Source organism: Eucalyptus grandis, chromosome 10 (genome assembly GCF_016545825.1).
Source record: "Eucalyptus grandis isolate ANBG69807.140 chromosome 10, ASM1654582v1, whole genome shotgun sequence".
Classification (NCBI taxonomy): domain Eukaryota; kingdom Viridiplantae; phylum Streptophyta; class Magnoliopsida; order Myrtales; family Myrtaceae; genus Eucalyptus; species Eucalyptus grandis.
In genome coordinates, this window is record NC_052621.1 from 26,461,551 (window position 1) to 26,475,392 (window position 13,842).

At 42.2% G+C, this 13,842-nt stretch overlaps 3 protein-coding genes across 5 annotated transcripts; 1 reads left to right on the forward strand and 2 right to left on the reverse strand.

The window, feature by feature from the left end:
- The first annotated feature begins 1,299 nt into the window (after positions 1 to 1,299).
- Positions 1,300 to 4,075, forward strand: LOC104422476 (ribulose bisphosphate carboxylase/oxygenase activase, chloroplastic). Of its 2 annotated transcripts, none has more exons than XM_010034803.3 (7): positions 1,300 to 1,472; positions 1,787 to 2,097; positions 2,204 to 2,306; positions 2,398 to 2,483; positions 2,590 to 3,062; positions 3,411 to 3,692; positions 3,797 to 4,075. In XM_010034803.3, the coding sequence occupies exons 1-7, from the start codon at positions 1,428 to 1,430 to the stop codon at positions 3,904 to 3,906; spliced, it is 1,410 nt and encodes a 469-aa protein (XP_010033105.1). In that variant the 5' UTR covers positions 1,300 to 1,427; the 3' UTR covers positions 3,907 to 4,075. The 2 variants fall into 2 exon arrangements, with proteins under 2 accessions (XP_010033105.1, XP_010033106.1); XM_010034804.3 differs by having other exon boundaries at positions 1,301 to 1,472; positions 3,411 to 3,715; positions 3,797 to 4,056.
- A 1,012-nt stretch (positions 4,076 to 5,087) lies between these two features.
- On the reverse strand, positions 5,088 to 6,947 carry LOC104423852 (pentatricopeptide repeat-containing protein At1g11290, chloroplastic). The gene has a single exon (XM_010036294.3). It carries the CDS (start codon positions 6,945 to 6,947, stop codon positions 5,088 to 5,090), a length of 1,860 nt encoding a protein of 619 aa, XP_010034596.2.
- Positions 6,948 to 8,772: 1,825 nt separating this feature from the next.
- Positions 8,773 to 13,342, reverse strand: LOC104423853 (chaperone protein DnaJ). Of its 2 annotated transcripts, XM_010036295.3 has the most exons (5): positions 12,835 to 13,342; positions 10,185 to 10,350; positions 9,672 to 9,704; positions 9,438 to 9,532; positions 8,773 to 9,244 (listed from the first exon to the last, which is right to left on the reverse strand). In XM_010036295.3, the coding sequence occupies exons 1-5, from the start codon at positions 13,240 to 13,242 to the stop codon at positions 9,023 to 9,025; spliced, it is 924 nt and encodes a 307-aa protein (XP_010034597.3). In that variant the 5' UTR covers positions 13,243 to 13,342; the 3' UTR covers positions 8,773 to 9,022. The 2 variants fall into 2 exon arrangements, with proteins under 2 accessions (XP_010034597.3, XP_018720114.2); XM_018864569.2 differs by lacking the exon at positions 9,672 to 9,704 and having other exon boundaries at positions 12,835 to 13,340.
- Positions 13,343 to 13,842: the final 500 nt, after the last annotated feature.

The window sequence follows — 13,842 nt, forward strand, 5'->3', positions numbered from 1 at the left end:
TAAAAATGAGCCACCGTTTTATGACAAATCTGGTAAATCGCTGCCTCAGATTCGATCTTTCACTATCCTCTTGTCAAAAATCCATACATCCATTATCAGTGTATTATATATTTAGGTTCGGTGATCAAAAATCCATAAATCCCTTATCAGTGTACTATATATTTAAGTTCGGCCTTGATGGGAAAATAAATTAGAGCACCTAATAATGTATCTGCATAAATCGAGAATTATGAGATCACCCTTTTCATTCTAGGGTGATGGAGGGATTGTGACACTCGAGCCTTTTCTTCATGCTTTTCTTAGAGGTCTAGAGAAAGTTACAATTAATAAGATTTTCTTAATCCTCCCTTCTCAAAAAAAAAAAGAAAAAAAGAAAAGAATGTGAAATTCTTTTTCTTTTATGTAGAAACCAAGGAATTGGATTTAGCTATAAAAAGAATGAATTGATGATAAATAACTCACATTTTGGAATGCCCTCAATTAAAGCGATATGATATATCTATTTGTCTATTTCTTGACTCGAAATGAGAGTAGATTTGAAAAAGAATTTTAGATTGTCTAGGGTTAGGTTAGGAGGATCTGTCTCTTTTAATGCCTTCTTTTTTCTATTTATCGGAGTTATTTCACAAAACACTTGCTAAGGAAGAAGTGGGGGAATAAACACATTTGGAGAGCGTAATACAACGGACAATTATATGTTGTGTTCGGAAAAAATGAATCATTCTAGAAAAGGAATCTATTAATTGTCTTCATTAGTTGCCCTTGTTCCATCAGAATGATAAACACAAAAGGATAAAATGAACGGAAGCCTTACAAATTCACAGGATTTGTGATCGAAAGAAGCGGCGATGAATCTCACAAAATATGACTCAAGTGGCCTTAGTTTAATGAATAGCTCGCTCATTATGCCAGATCCATGGACAAACGACTGATCGAATGCATAGCAGTCGAGCAAGAACCATCCGATTGGCATGTGTGCTACCATGACCCTGAGCTAAGGATTGTTCCTAGAACTTTTTCTCTTTGCAAGTTGGGATAGCAGGGATTCCGTTTTCTGTCTACTTGCGATTGCATAATTGAGATAAAATGGAGGGCCCCCGGTTCTTCTCGAGAGGCACACAAGTCCCACTCCAAAAACCCATCCCAGCGACCTCCATTTATCTACTTCGACCTGCTAAAAAAAGCCCCCTACCTTTTCAGTGGCCGAGAAGCCTGCGAGAATGAATTGGGGATATCTCGTTTCGTCTGTACGTGGTAATGGCCTCCAGGAGGCGCCACGTGTTCTCTCATCTGATCCCCTTTGTATGGACGTTAGAATGCCATAAAGCTCGTCCCTGATAAGTAATAGCCCACGCTTCCCTCGAACACTTCGGACGAGAAAAAAGCTACGCTCCGAAGCAGCAGTGGAAGCTTCTTGACTAGCCAAAATGGCTGCTGCACTTTCAACTGTCGGAACTGTTAATGGGAAGCCGGTACTTCGCTTTGCCCGATGTTCTCTATATGGTCGTGCTTGTTTTGTTCGGTTCTTTTCTTGTCGCTCCGTTCCAGTTGCTAATGTTCGTTGGTTTTCTAGCTCATGCACGGTAACGTGTATGTCATTCTTTAGTCTTTGATAGTTGATTCTGTAAGTAGTATGATCCCTAGCGGAGCAGATAACACGGAAGAAATGCGAATCGGTTAGGGAATATGTTTTTCTTTGAGATATGGTCTTGCCATGGAGAGAGATTGTAGTTCGAGTGGACTCATGTTGGCTTGTGTGATGGAGTTTCTATGTGCTGTGATGCAGTTGAGCTTTAACAACTCCAGCCCGGCGATCGCGAGCTCAGCCTTCTTGGGCAACAGCCTGAAGAAGGTGAGCTCCAGAACCACCCACCCGAAGCCCTCGTCGCGAAGCTTGAGGATTTGCGCCGAGATCGACGAGGGGAAGCAGACCGAGAAGGACAAATGGAAAGGTCTCGCTTACGACACTTCCGACGACCAGCAAGACATTACCAGAGGCAAGGGCATGGTCGATTCTCTGTTTCAGGCTCCTATGGGGACCGGAACCCACTACGCCGTCCTGAGTTCCTATGAATATCTCAGCACCGGTCTTCGCCAGTAAGTGATTTACATGGTTATTCGATTCGTAAAATCAGAACGAAGGTCAAATTATTGACCAAACTCGATTGTCATACATACTGATTACATGTTCCCCTTGATATAGATACATGGATAATAACATGGATGGATTCTACATTGCTCCTGCTTTCATGGACAAGCTCGTTGTTCACATCACCAAGAACTTCATGACCTTGCCGAACATCAAGGTTAGAAGTCTGAAGTTTCTATACTGAGAAAAAAACGTATAGAAATTTGGCGGACTAGTCTGAACTGATAATTAATCTGGTTTTCGATCAGGTTCCCCTGATTTTAGGTGTCTGGGGTGGCAAAGGTCAGGGAAAATCCTTCCAGTGTGAGCTCGTCTTCTCCAAAATGGGAATCAAGTGAGTTCTTCATCTGAAATCTAACCAAAAGACCAGAAGCCCCCGTGATTGATTAGACTTGATTGTACTGTTCGTTTGCGCTGAATGCTTGGTGATGAAATTTCAGCCCCATCATGATGAGTGCTGGAGAGCTGGAAAGTGGAAATGCAGGAGAACCAGCAAAACTCATCCGGCAAAGATACCGTGAAGCGGCCGACATTATCAAGAAAGGGAAGATGTGCTGCCTCTTTATCAATGATCTTGATGCAGGTGCAGGTAGGATGGGAGGTACCACGCAGTACACAGTGAACAACCAAATGGTGAACGCTACACTCATGAATATTGCTGATAACCCGACCAATGTCCAGCTCCCTGGTATGTACAACAAGGAGGAGAATCCTCGTGTCCCGATCATTGTCACGGGTAACGACTTCTCCACGTTGTATGCCCCCCTAATCCGTGATGGTCGTATGGAGAAATTCTACTGGGCTCCCACTCGTGAGGACCGAATTGGTGTTTGCACCGGTATCTTCAGGACGGACAATATCACCGGGGAAGCCATCGTGAAGCTTGTTGATTGTTTCCCTGGTCAATCCATTGGTAAGCATAATGTAGATCTCTTGATACTTTGCTAATATTGCAAATTCAGTACTAATGTTGGAGGAGAATAGTTGACTAAACTATCACGATTAGGCAATCATGAACTTTTTGCTAAGTATCCTTTACGTAGGAAAGGATGGCATGTATCTGTTCTCCACAATTAAGATCATAACAAATATACCCAGATCCCAAAATCAAATAAAAAGGGCGTAACAAATTTGCAGAAGCTTTGAAAATTACAGGGTCCTTTGAGAGAGAAAAATGATGGAGATGGGGAAATCTTGTAAGTTTTCTCTGAAGCGCATCGTGTGGAATCTTACTCATCACAAACCCCAATCTACTTTGCAGACTTTTTTGGTGCTCTAAGAGCAAGAGTCTACGATGACGAGGTTAGGAAGTGGATATCGGGTGTGGGAGTCGACACCATTGGGAAGAAGCTTGTAAACTCGAAGGAGGGCCCCCCAACTTTTGAACAGCCCAAAATGACTCTTGAGAAGCTGATTGAGTACGGCAACATGCTGGTGCAGGAACAAGAAAATGTGAAGAGAGTCCAATTGGCCGACAAGTACTTGGCCGAGGCAGCTCTGGGAGATGCCAATCAAGATGCTGTGGACCAGGGAACTTTCTATGGTTAGAACCCCGGTATCCCTGAGGTTGTTGTTAATGGATAGCTGCACTCTCTTTACTTCATTTACAGGATTTGGTTCAAGCATCTTATGAAAACAATAACGCAGGCAAAGCAGCCCAACAAGTCAATGTTCCTGTTCCTGAAGGTTGCACTGACCCGGCTGCAGCAAACTTCGATCCAACAGCCAGGAGTGACAATGGTAGCTGCCAGTATTAGAATCCACCATTATCGTAAGTTGGGATGTTCTATAAACGATATTGATAAGATCAAACCCTGTTTATATTACTAGATTTTGAATTTGAAATAGTGTTCCCGTTTATATTAGTAGTTTTTTTTATATGACATATGCTTCTCATTCATTCTTGAGGATAATTTCCCTTTTCCACATCTATTATCTCTTAAAGCATTGCACTTGCTTACTGGGGATAAAGTTTACGTTCATTTAATAGTCAGTTCAATTCCTAACAGAATCGCAGTAGACCATGCTAGGTTACATTTCCATAATTTCTCAGATGAAACCACCTGAAGAAGTTTGCATACATCCTTTGAAAAGGACGAGAGGGAAGGCATAGCCATAGCTAAGACCATACTGCCAGAGGGTACTATGATTCACGAATATCAAAAACGAGTTCACCTCATAAACATGATCTGCGAATTTGGAAAATGAGTTCCCCCAGATAAAAGCATGTCAAAGATGTATACTTTTATGACATTATCGCTTTAGGCAGCCTAAAAAGATTTTTGCAATTCAATGCTCTATTGAAGACAGTACTTACAAGAAATGGCTGAACGGAATCATTGACAGCCAAGTATGCACAAAGAGAGCATCATAATGAAGTAAGAACTGTAAATTCATGATCCGCTGGTAAATGGATGTTTCACTTGCAGTCACTTCAGCTGGTTTGTAGCATTCTTCTTCTGTAGCTTCATTCCTCGTCAACCATGGTGACATTAGCAAGTCTCAGCCAAACAAAGCGATTAATGAAAGATACAAAAACAAACATTGTTCTTTACTAGATAACAAGGGGGCAAAACTACTAGATCCCAGTACTTCTTGTAAACTGATTCCGTGCTCAAGGACCATGGAATTTTATAAGGTGCTGCTATCTACTCTATATCTGAAGTTTGTCCTCCGTAGTCATATTACCATTTTCAGCAAGTTACAAAGAAGTTATTATTGGGGACAAAATTTGTGAGGGACTCCTTCACCTCGTCGCATTTCAATAAATACCTAAAAGAGATTTATGCTTCTGGGGACTAACAGAGGTAATCGCTAATTTCTCCTCCTTCTATGAGGGGGAAAAAACGGCCACTCACATGTTCTGACAGTTGACACCACCCAGGATAAGGTTTCCATGTCCCAGAAAAGAAAATTCAGCACATATCCTCCTTCAGAGTTAAAGCCAACTAGAACCTGGTTTCTTCTGAACTCTTCTGTCACACATGAGTGCCCGTATTTCTGCAGCATCGATCCATTCACATCCTGTTAGCAAAACATTGGATAGCAGAACATAAGTGGCAGGATCATCAGGACACAGCTCCAAAAGCTTCTTTGCAGATCGTAGAGCAATTTCCTTGTTTCCATGAATTCTGCAAGAGCTTAGTAGAGCTTTGTAGACTGAGGGACCTGGCTTCACTGGCATGCCATGGACGAATTCCTCTGCTTCTTCAAGATGTCCAGCTCGACCAAAAAGATTGACAATAGTAGCATAATGCTCTAATTTTGGTGGCTCGAGAAAATCACTGCTCCTCATTAAGGAAAAGAATTCAAGTCCCTTCTCAACCAAACCAACATGACCACAAGCTGTCAGCACAGCTAGGAAGGTGGTGCTATCCGGTTTAATATCAGTTCTCCTCATTCGCTCAAATACCTCAACAGCTTCCCCACCAAAACCATGGTGTGCATAGCTGGATAACAATGTGTTCCAGGATATAACATCGCGCTCTTCCATTGATGAGAACACCTTTTCCGCATCCCCAAGAGTGCCGCATCTAGCATACACAGAGACAAGTCCGTTCTGAACGTACATGTGAGAAGCATGCCCGGATTTAAGAATCAGAGCATGGATTTGCTTCCCCTCTTCAAGAGCAGAGAAAGAACCTACAGCTTTGAGAGTGCTCGCAAATGTGAAAAAGTCTGTACAAATTCCAGCCTCTCTCATTTTGCAAAAACAGTTCACGGCCTCTTTTCCATCATCAAGATTAGCATATCCAGTGATCACCGCGTTCCATGAGATTTGATCCCATATTCTTACACCCAAACAAACCTTGCGAAAGTCCTCCAAGCTACAACCGCACTCGGAATAGACAGCCACGAGCGTGACTGCTATATACATGTTGGACTCGAAACCTGCCACGATCACCCTACAGTGAACTTGCTTGCACCAATTCGAATAATCTGGATTAGAAAGCGAGCAGAGTACGCTATTATAAGTGACATAGTTTGGTCTAAGATCTTGACGCATCATCCCTCTCAGTAATATCATCGCCTCACTTGGCTGTTCACTCTGCGCATGCCCGGTGATCATGGTCGTCCAGGTAATATCGTTTCTGCACGCCATCCGGTCGAAAACCCTCCTTGAATCTTCCAATTTCGAACATTTACTGTACATGTCGATCAGGCCAGTCCCGAAGACAACATTACGCCCAAACCCTGCTTTTAAACCCAACGCATGCATCTGTCTGCCGATATCGCTGTCTCTGAGTTGAGCACAAGCCACCAAAACAGTGGAACCACTGTGCGGCGTAGGAGCAATTCCCGCTTCGAGCATTTTCAGAAACAAGTCCACGGCGATCCGCGGCCAACCCACGTGAAGATAGCCGGAGATCAAGGAGTTCCAAGTGACCGCACTCCTCTCGCCGAGCTCCTCGAACAGGTCACGGGCGCGCGAGATTCTACCGCACTTGCCGTACATATCGACGAGAGCGCTGCACAGGTAGACGTTCGAAGCGAAACCCATTTTGACGACGACGGAATGGAGCTGAGCCCCGGCGTCAAGCGAGGCCCATTTGGCGCAGCAAGAGATGAGCCTGCTGAGCGCGCGAGGTGTCCGTAAAAATTCATGTCGTTCTGACGGAGTGCTGCCATCGAAGTGAAGCGGGTGGCGACTGTTGAAGGAGAACTCGCTCTCGTCTTCTGCGCAGTGGAGGCTGAAGGCTCTCGTCACGGCGAAGGGAGAGGAAGAAGAAGAAGGAGATGGGTGGCCCCTTCTTGTTGCCGTTTGCTTCAGGATACGAGCGGCGAAATCCGATCCCATTCCATGGCCATCTCTTGTCGTCCTGAATTCCTGCCGCTTCGCTATTCACTCGGGAGTAGAGCTCGAAAATCTCGCTGTAGATTGTGTTTCGAAAGATCTTACGTTGCGCATGCAACTGATCAAACGAGTCGAGCTCGGTCGGATTACGGATTTAAACAGGGTATAAACCTCATCCATAGCGGGCAAACTCAACGGCTCGTATCTCTCGTGTATTTCTTAAATCAGCAGCGGTTTCATTGCGCGTGTCAAAATTTCAGGGGACCGGTGTTGCATGCAACCCCCACGTGGATATCCAAGAACATAATAATCCATCCCTCCCGCATGATCTACTGCTTAGGGGTGTCCAGCCGGACCAGTTCTACCTGCGAACCGGTCTGGATAGCCCGGAAAACAGGTCCCGGAACCATTTCCAAATTTACGAAACTGATTAAAACCGGTCCGATCCCTCATTCTAACTGAATCCCCACTCAAGAATCGGATCCCCGGACCGATTTTCTAAGTCGAAAGGCCAAAATCCTAATTTCGTTTTCACCCAAAATTCTAACCTCATCGGTTAGCGCTCCGTCCATCCTTCGTCTTTCCTCTTCCTTGCACAATCACAAATTCGACTGGTTTTGCTACCTCTTCCCGACCAAGAACCTTGTGCCTTCGCCGTTGGCGATGTCACCGAATTAGTACCCAATATTGTTGCCCAATCCACCACCTCGAGAGAGTTTTGGAACAGCGCAAATGTCCACAATCGAGTTCGAGAGTTGCAAGAGACGCTCGCGCAAAGTAAAGTTATGGTTGTCGCCACATTGCCACTTGATTCCCTGTTTTGATGTTCGCTTCAGTTTGAAATGTTCTTAGCATAGTGTTAAGCAAATAAGCACATTGATAGGGGGAGGGAGCTTGAGTTGTTGGGGAAGACTAAAGAATCTAAAGCGTGTGGGGGAAGATGTTAAAAATGGGACTTGAGTGGTCCTGTGCATGAGTTCTTGAATAAGGGCATCAATTTGGAGTTGCAAGAAATGCGCTCGCTGGAAGTTGCAAACTCTCTTATTTTGGAATTGAGAGCGTAGCTTGAGCCATTCAAATCGTCACGAATGAGGTGAACAGAGTATCCCTCTAGTTTAAAGAGAGAAAAAAAAAAAAAAGCAAGTTCTCAGATAGACCCTCGAGCCATATCCGAAATACACGGTATGTTTCAGAACCAATTCCAAGCAAACAGAATAATAAGTTATAAGTTCCAAAAATTTAGAATCAATTATAATAAGGTAGATTCTAGATTCCATGTCTTGAATCAATCACCCCTATACCTCTTTATATTGTGGAATTAACAGCTCCAGTAGACGATGCCCTACGCCTTTTTATTTTGTTCAAGAAAAACAGCTCCAGTAGACGATGCCCGCAATTTCAATTCTTTCTCAAAAGGGGTTTGCGTACCGATTCTTTGGCATCGAGAGTTCCGGAAAAAGTCCCAACGTTTTTGCGGCATGGTCGAGGATAGACACATGAAAGACTGCTTTTATTGTGCTCCAAAGGCATATGCAACTTTGGGTGAATGTCTTGAGGCAAATAACGGGCGCGCTAACGATATAAAGTAGACACGACCGGTCAACCGGAGTCTAATGAGGAAAGATTGTCGCAAATTTGATACAAATTGAACTTTTCAGACAATGTCGTTCCCATAAACATGATGGAAACAAGCGTAAGGTTAGTTAAGAGTTTTTTAATGCAACCACCACAACATGGAAGTGAAGACAGCAAAACACCGAAAACAGTTTTTTCAGCTCACATTACTCAGATAACTGCCTAGAAAACATACTTTTAAGAATATGCAAACTTAAAAAGAAACAGCTTTTCATTTCAATTAGAATGAAATTTGAGCTCCAACATTACTCCTGAGTTGTACCTATTATTCTATGATCTTTGCAGGACTCGATCTTCATCTCCTACTCCTCCCTTAGCTTTCATCACTGACCTTTGTCGGTTTCAAAGATTATTGAAGCCACAGGTATCCCAACATATCATATCTATACAAACACAACGTGAGTAATGGAACAAATATGCGGCACAAAATTATTATGAATCAATTACAGGCCCAGTTCCTTTTTCAAGCGAGCGAGAGTAGCTTCTATCTCATCAATATTTTCCTCGATGCCGCTTCCCTTGCTAGCTTCATTTTCACTAGCATTTTGCATACCTTCAGTACCGGAACTTCTTTGCGACCCATCATCATACTGATTTGCTTCCACCTCTGAATCAGTTATGTTTAGCTCCTTCTCTAGAAACTCCACAAATTCTTCACCGATATCCTTCAAGCAACAAAATTCAAAGCATAAGGTCCTAGCCTCAAATCATGTCTCTCAAACCCCAAGGATAGAAGACATTAGGTTGAATTATTCTGCATTGCTATTACTTTTTGCCATAAAAACAGGTTCTAACACGAATAGCACAGAAGAGATTTTGTTTTTCCAAATGTAGCAACATTTTAAAAGCAACTCTCACCGCCAATTCCTCCCACAAGCTCTTTGGCTTTCCTTGTGAAGATGCACCTGATTCCCAGTTACGAAATTCTTCCTGTAGATCTCTGAAGAAATCCTCTGCCATGCGAAACAAGATGGTAAAAATCGAAGTAAATTTTCTAAATACAGGAAACGGTATAGGCTGTTAGATTAAAAAGTAACAGGTAAGCCAAGAACCAGATGGCACTTGCAATGTCTCATAGAGAAAACTATCTACCTATTGTTATCTGAACATCCCTGAAAAGGTTACCTGCAGCATAAACGGGTTAAACATAAGAACATACAAAATCCCTAAACTAACGTACACTTGGAAACACATCAGAAGAGAAACTTTGCCCCAGACAATCACATGCCAACGTCAATCTGAAGTTGATGGAACAAAAGAAAAGCTAGAACCAAGCTAAACAGCAAGTCAGGTGTGCTCCAAAAGTATTTCTTCAATAGGAATTGGCGAGGGCCATACCCAATTTACATTATACTAGGTTGCATGTCCATGTGGTCTCCGCCATAAGTTTCTACTGCATTATATCCAGACATTAACCTAGAAATTACATTACTAATGATGGTCAGGAAAGAACCTACTACTTCATTTATTGAAAAAATATTCCCTTTCCAAGATGTTCCAGATCTTAGGATGTCATTTTGGTCAAAACATGCCAAACCCACCTAAGCCCTGAAAGAATACCATATAATACACAAAGTAACGACTGCAGCTTATTATTGAATTTACCGAGTCCATAGAATTCTTCATCTAGGGTGCTTCTATCCTCAGTGGAGTATGAAAACCCAGATGCACGAGTTCCAGTGTTGTATCTCCTTTTGGAATTCGAATCACGAGAATTAAGGAGAGTGTTGTATGCATGTTTAATCCTCATGAACTTCTCCTGTGCATTCACCTGAAATATAAGACATTTTGACATATGAGATAATTAAATTTTAGTCAACAGCAATTTGAGAAATCAAACTACATCGCATTGCAAACAACCCCTTTTGTGAAATTAATCATGATTTTCTTTTAGAAGGAAATAAAATAAGTCTTTGATAGTTAAAAACCACATTCATCAGGGCCAAATGCAGAGCAACAAAATAATGTACCCACAAACTACAGAATAATTTTTTCCAATTTTATTGATGATCACTTGAGTGATCATCTTCATCTGATTTTCTTTACAGAGGCTGCTACTGCAACAAAGATCTTGCAAGGATATAGCTAGGAAAGCTACACAGCTAGGAATGTTCTGCAGATTAAAAAAAAAAGAAATCTCTAAACCTTTTTAGTCACTTAAGCAAGCAAATGTCCATTGGAGACAAGGAATGACCCATTTGCAATCATGTACAATGGTTACAAACATTACATTCTCAACGTCTATTGCTGATGAAATCAATGCCTATTGACAGACAACAAAATAAGCATGGATGAAATAAAAGATCCTACTAGAAGTCCTTATGTCAACCAAGTTTCTAAATGGTTCTCTAGCAACTGCATCTGCATTTCCCAAGACGTGGACCCATATCAGGAGCAAATTGAACTACCCCTGCCCTGTCAACAATCATGATCCAAATGTCTCTTTCTTCATCATGCATGATAGCAAATGGCATTACCAAGGGATATTAAGTGCAGACTAACAGCAGACAAGTACTTAAACAAAAATATTCCTCAAAGCCATTAAACTTGCAGTCTGTAAGTATGATCACCTAAAGAAGAGACAAAATGTGTGAACAGATCAATCACACAAGACAATTCCCACACTTCCACTTGACCAGTCGACAATTCCACCATAGCATCGAAGATAGGTCCTCACCATTTTTCAAATGCCCATATAAGATGGCATTAAACATATGCAAGACAATGTGAATAGTCCCAAACCCTAATGTTTGGGGACCCTATGTAACTATAGCTCATTCGATAGAACTGAAAAATGAGTTCTGAAATTTAAATACAAACTAGTAAGTGCTGAAAATAAAGTCAAAAGTTGTTTGATTGATAACACATGAAAATTAAATTTTAACTTTTTTCTTGCTTCCTTACTGAACTTGCAATAGTGAGTATTATTGAAATGTTTTGACAATATATTTGGTAAGTTCTTACTTTTCATTGTATATTTTTATCGCTTACCAATTAAGCATGTAATTCTTACTTACAAGATTAAGTGACTTTTTACTTAAATGAATTAATCAAATTGTGTATAATGGAGTGATATTTTCAGCACTTAATGTGTTTAACAAGACCATCTCTATGTAGCAAATGGAATGATATTTGGTTGAAGATATTCGTCTTGATGTGAAAATTTTGCACTAACAAGTCTGAGAACACACTAAATGCAATAATACACAGTGAGAATCTCAATATTCCTCCGTCACTTGTCTAGAATCGAAGTTTTCTGGGATTGTCAGGGTCCATGAGATTTAAATGGCTTTACACACTGGAACAACCTCGTCAGGATCTATGAGCTCTACCAGCTCTAATGCTTAATATCAAAACAATCCATTGACATCTGCACCATTGAAGCACATAAACAGCTTATAGAATCCAAACAATTTGTTCAGGCTGAATTCCAAAAGTTGGATAACTTTAACCAGTCCGCATTGACTATTAAACTACTTTGTAGAGATGAAAGATCAACGAGACCAAAGGATCAAAATAAGGCAGGCTTTGGTGCTACCCCTCACTTAAAGATGCGATCCTAGAATGTCTCATGAAGGAGAAAAATCCATCATTCTGTGATCTGTTTGTGGATAACATTAGGAGCATCAATGCAGACTAACTTCCAACTTTAGATCGAAGGAAAGATACCCATGATTCAAACAGATTCCACCAAACACTACTTCTCCACCAAACTGCAAAATCAAAAAACCACCCCAAGCTACTAAGTTCTGCAATCTTAATCTCTTCTAGCCATCTATCAACAATAGAAAGATGAGCACTTGTCTACAACAGTCATAGCAAGTCCCGTGCCAGACTGGTAGTGGGCCACATTCCACCCCGAGTAAGTCTATCATGTAGCCTATCTGGCACAGCTTTCCAACTTTTGGTGTGAAAAGGGACTATGCAAGTTTTCTTACAAGGTACTTAGCGAAAGGCCTACCAGCTGCAGGGCCTACACAGCTGCCCACCCAGCTTCAAGGTATTGCAACTCTAAAAAACGGACCAAAGACTGGGAACAACACAAGTAACTGCAACAGCTACGGTTTACAACCATTACCTACACCCAATGAAATTTTAACATGTCGATTAGCACTGTATATCTACAATTAGACTAGAGGGACAAGCAGCAGCAGAGTTAATTTAGACCCACAAGCATCGACACGGTTCATCTCGCGCTAAAAACACCAAATCGCGCGGTAAAATCAAGGCCCATCATGGAGACACGCGCTCATACCTCTTTGTTGACATCAGGGTGATACTTCAAAGCGAGCTTCCGATAAGCCCTCTTGATTTCATCGGCCGTCGCGGAAGGAGACACCCCCAGGACCTCGTACGGGGACTCCCTCCGGCTCGCCCGCGAGAGGGTACGCGCGTTCCTCCCCCGCCGACCCTTCTCCCGGTTCCTCTCCCCGGGCCAAACGAACGACTGGGGAGCGGACGGGAGAGCGCCGAAGACGCCGCCGCCGCCGCCGCCGCCGCCGCCGCAGCCGCCGCCATGGCCGCGGCCGTGACGTAAGAATCGACCCGGCTGGGGCGGAAGATGGAGGCGAGAGGAGCAGGGGAAATCCGCGGTGGAAGCGAGGTGGGAGGAGCAACAGGGTCGAGGTTTCAGAGGCGAAGCCAATCCATGATGCATGTTCATCAAGCGAGGTCGTGTGTGGATCTCATGCCGTAGACAACGGCAGAGAAAAAAAAAAATGGAATCTTTGTTCTTGGAGACGTGTCGGCCTGAGTACAAAATCAGCCTCTTGTCGTGAAATTGATCCAATCCACAGGATCGACTGCTTTGGATTCTCAGCTGGAGGGACCAACGATGTCAGCCGTTGGATTGCGTATGCTCACGTAAAATGATAATCCTATGATATGTAATAATGTATAAACCCCAAACTGATTTACATATGATAAATTAACTCTAATTTGGTACATTTATGATAAATCCACCTTTATTAGTTTCCGTTAAATCAGATTAATATCACAAATCAAATATATTTGCCAATCCCAAACAAAATATTGATCAATTGTCATGTATTATCTAACTCAGCGATTTGATGGTAAAATTTAATGAGAACTAACGAAGAATAAATTTATCATAAATTTATCATAAATATACCAATTTGAAATTTTTAGTGACAATAATCTTATGTAAATATAATTAATTTTGTTACGGTATTATGTTTTTCTCGATTCGTGGTTGGTAATATTCATCCAGTCAGACAAAATACCCCTAAGGCTTAAAACAAAT

What these genes read in the sequence shown, in the direction of transcription:
- LOC104422476 (XM_010034803.3), top strand. Translation starts at nt 1,428, where the DNA reads ATGGCTGCTGCACTTTCAACTGTCGGAACTGTTAATGGGAAGCCG. An exon ending in CTCAGCACCGGTCTTCGCCA is followed by an intron (nt 2,098 to 2,203) that starts GTAAGTGATTTA and finishes CCCTTGATATAG; the next exon opens with ATACATGGATAATAACATGG. An exon ending in TGACCTTGCCGAACATCAAG is followed by an intron (nt 2,307 to 2,397) that starts GTTAGAAGTCTG and finishes GTTTTCGATCAG; the next exon opens with GTTCCCCTGATTTTAGGTGT.
- LOC104423852 (XM_010036294.3), bottom strand. Translation starts at nt 6,947, where the DNA reads ATGGGATCGGATTTCGCCGCTCGTATCCTGAAGCAAACGGCAACAAGA.
- LOC104423853 (XM_010036295.3), bottom strand. Translation starts at nt 13,242, where the DNA reads ATGAACATGCATCATGGATTGGCTTCGCCTCTGAAACCTCGACCCTGT. An exon ending in GGATGTTCAGATAACAATAG is followed by an intron (nt 9,533 to 9,671) that starts GTAGATAGTTTT and finishes TTCGCATGGCAG; the next exon opens with AGGATTTCTTCAGAGATCTA. An exon ending in GCTTGTGGGAGGAATTGGCG is followed by an intron (nt 9,245 to 9,437) that starts GTGAGAGTTGCT and finishes TGTTGCTTGAAG; the next exon opens with GATATCGGTGAAGAATTTGT.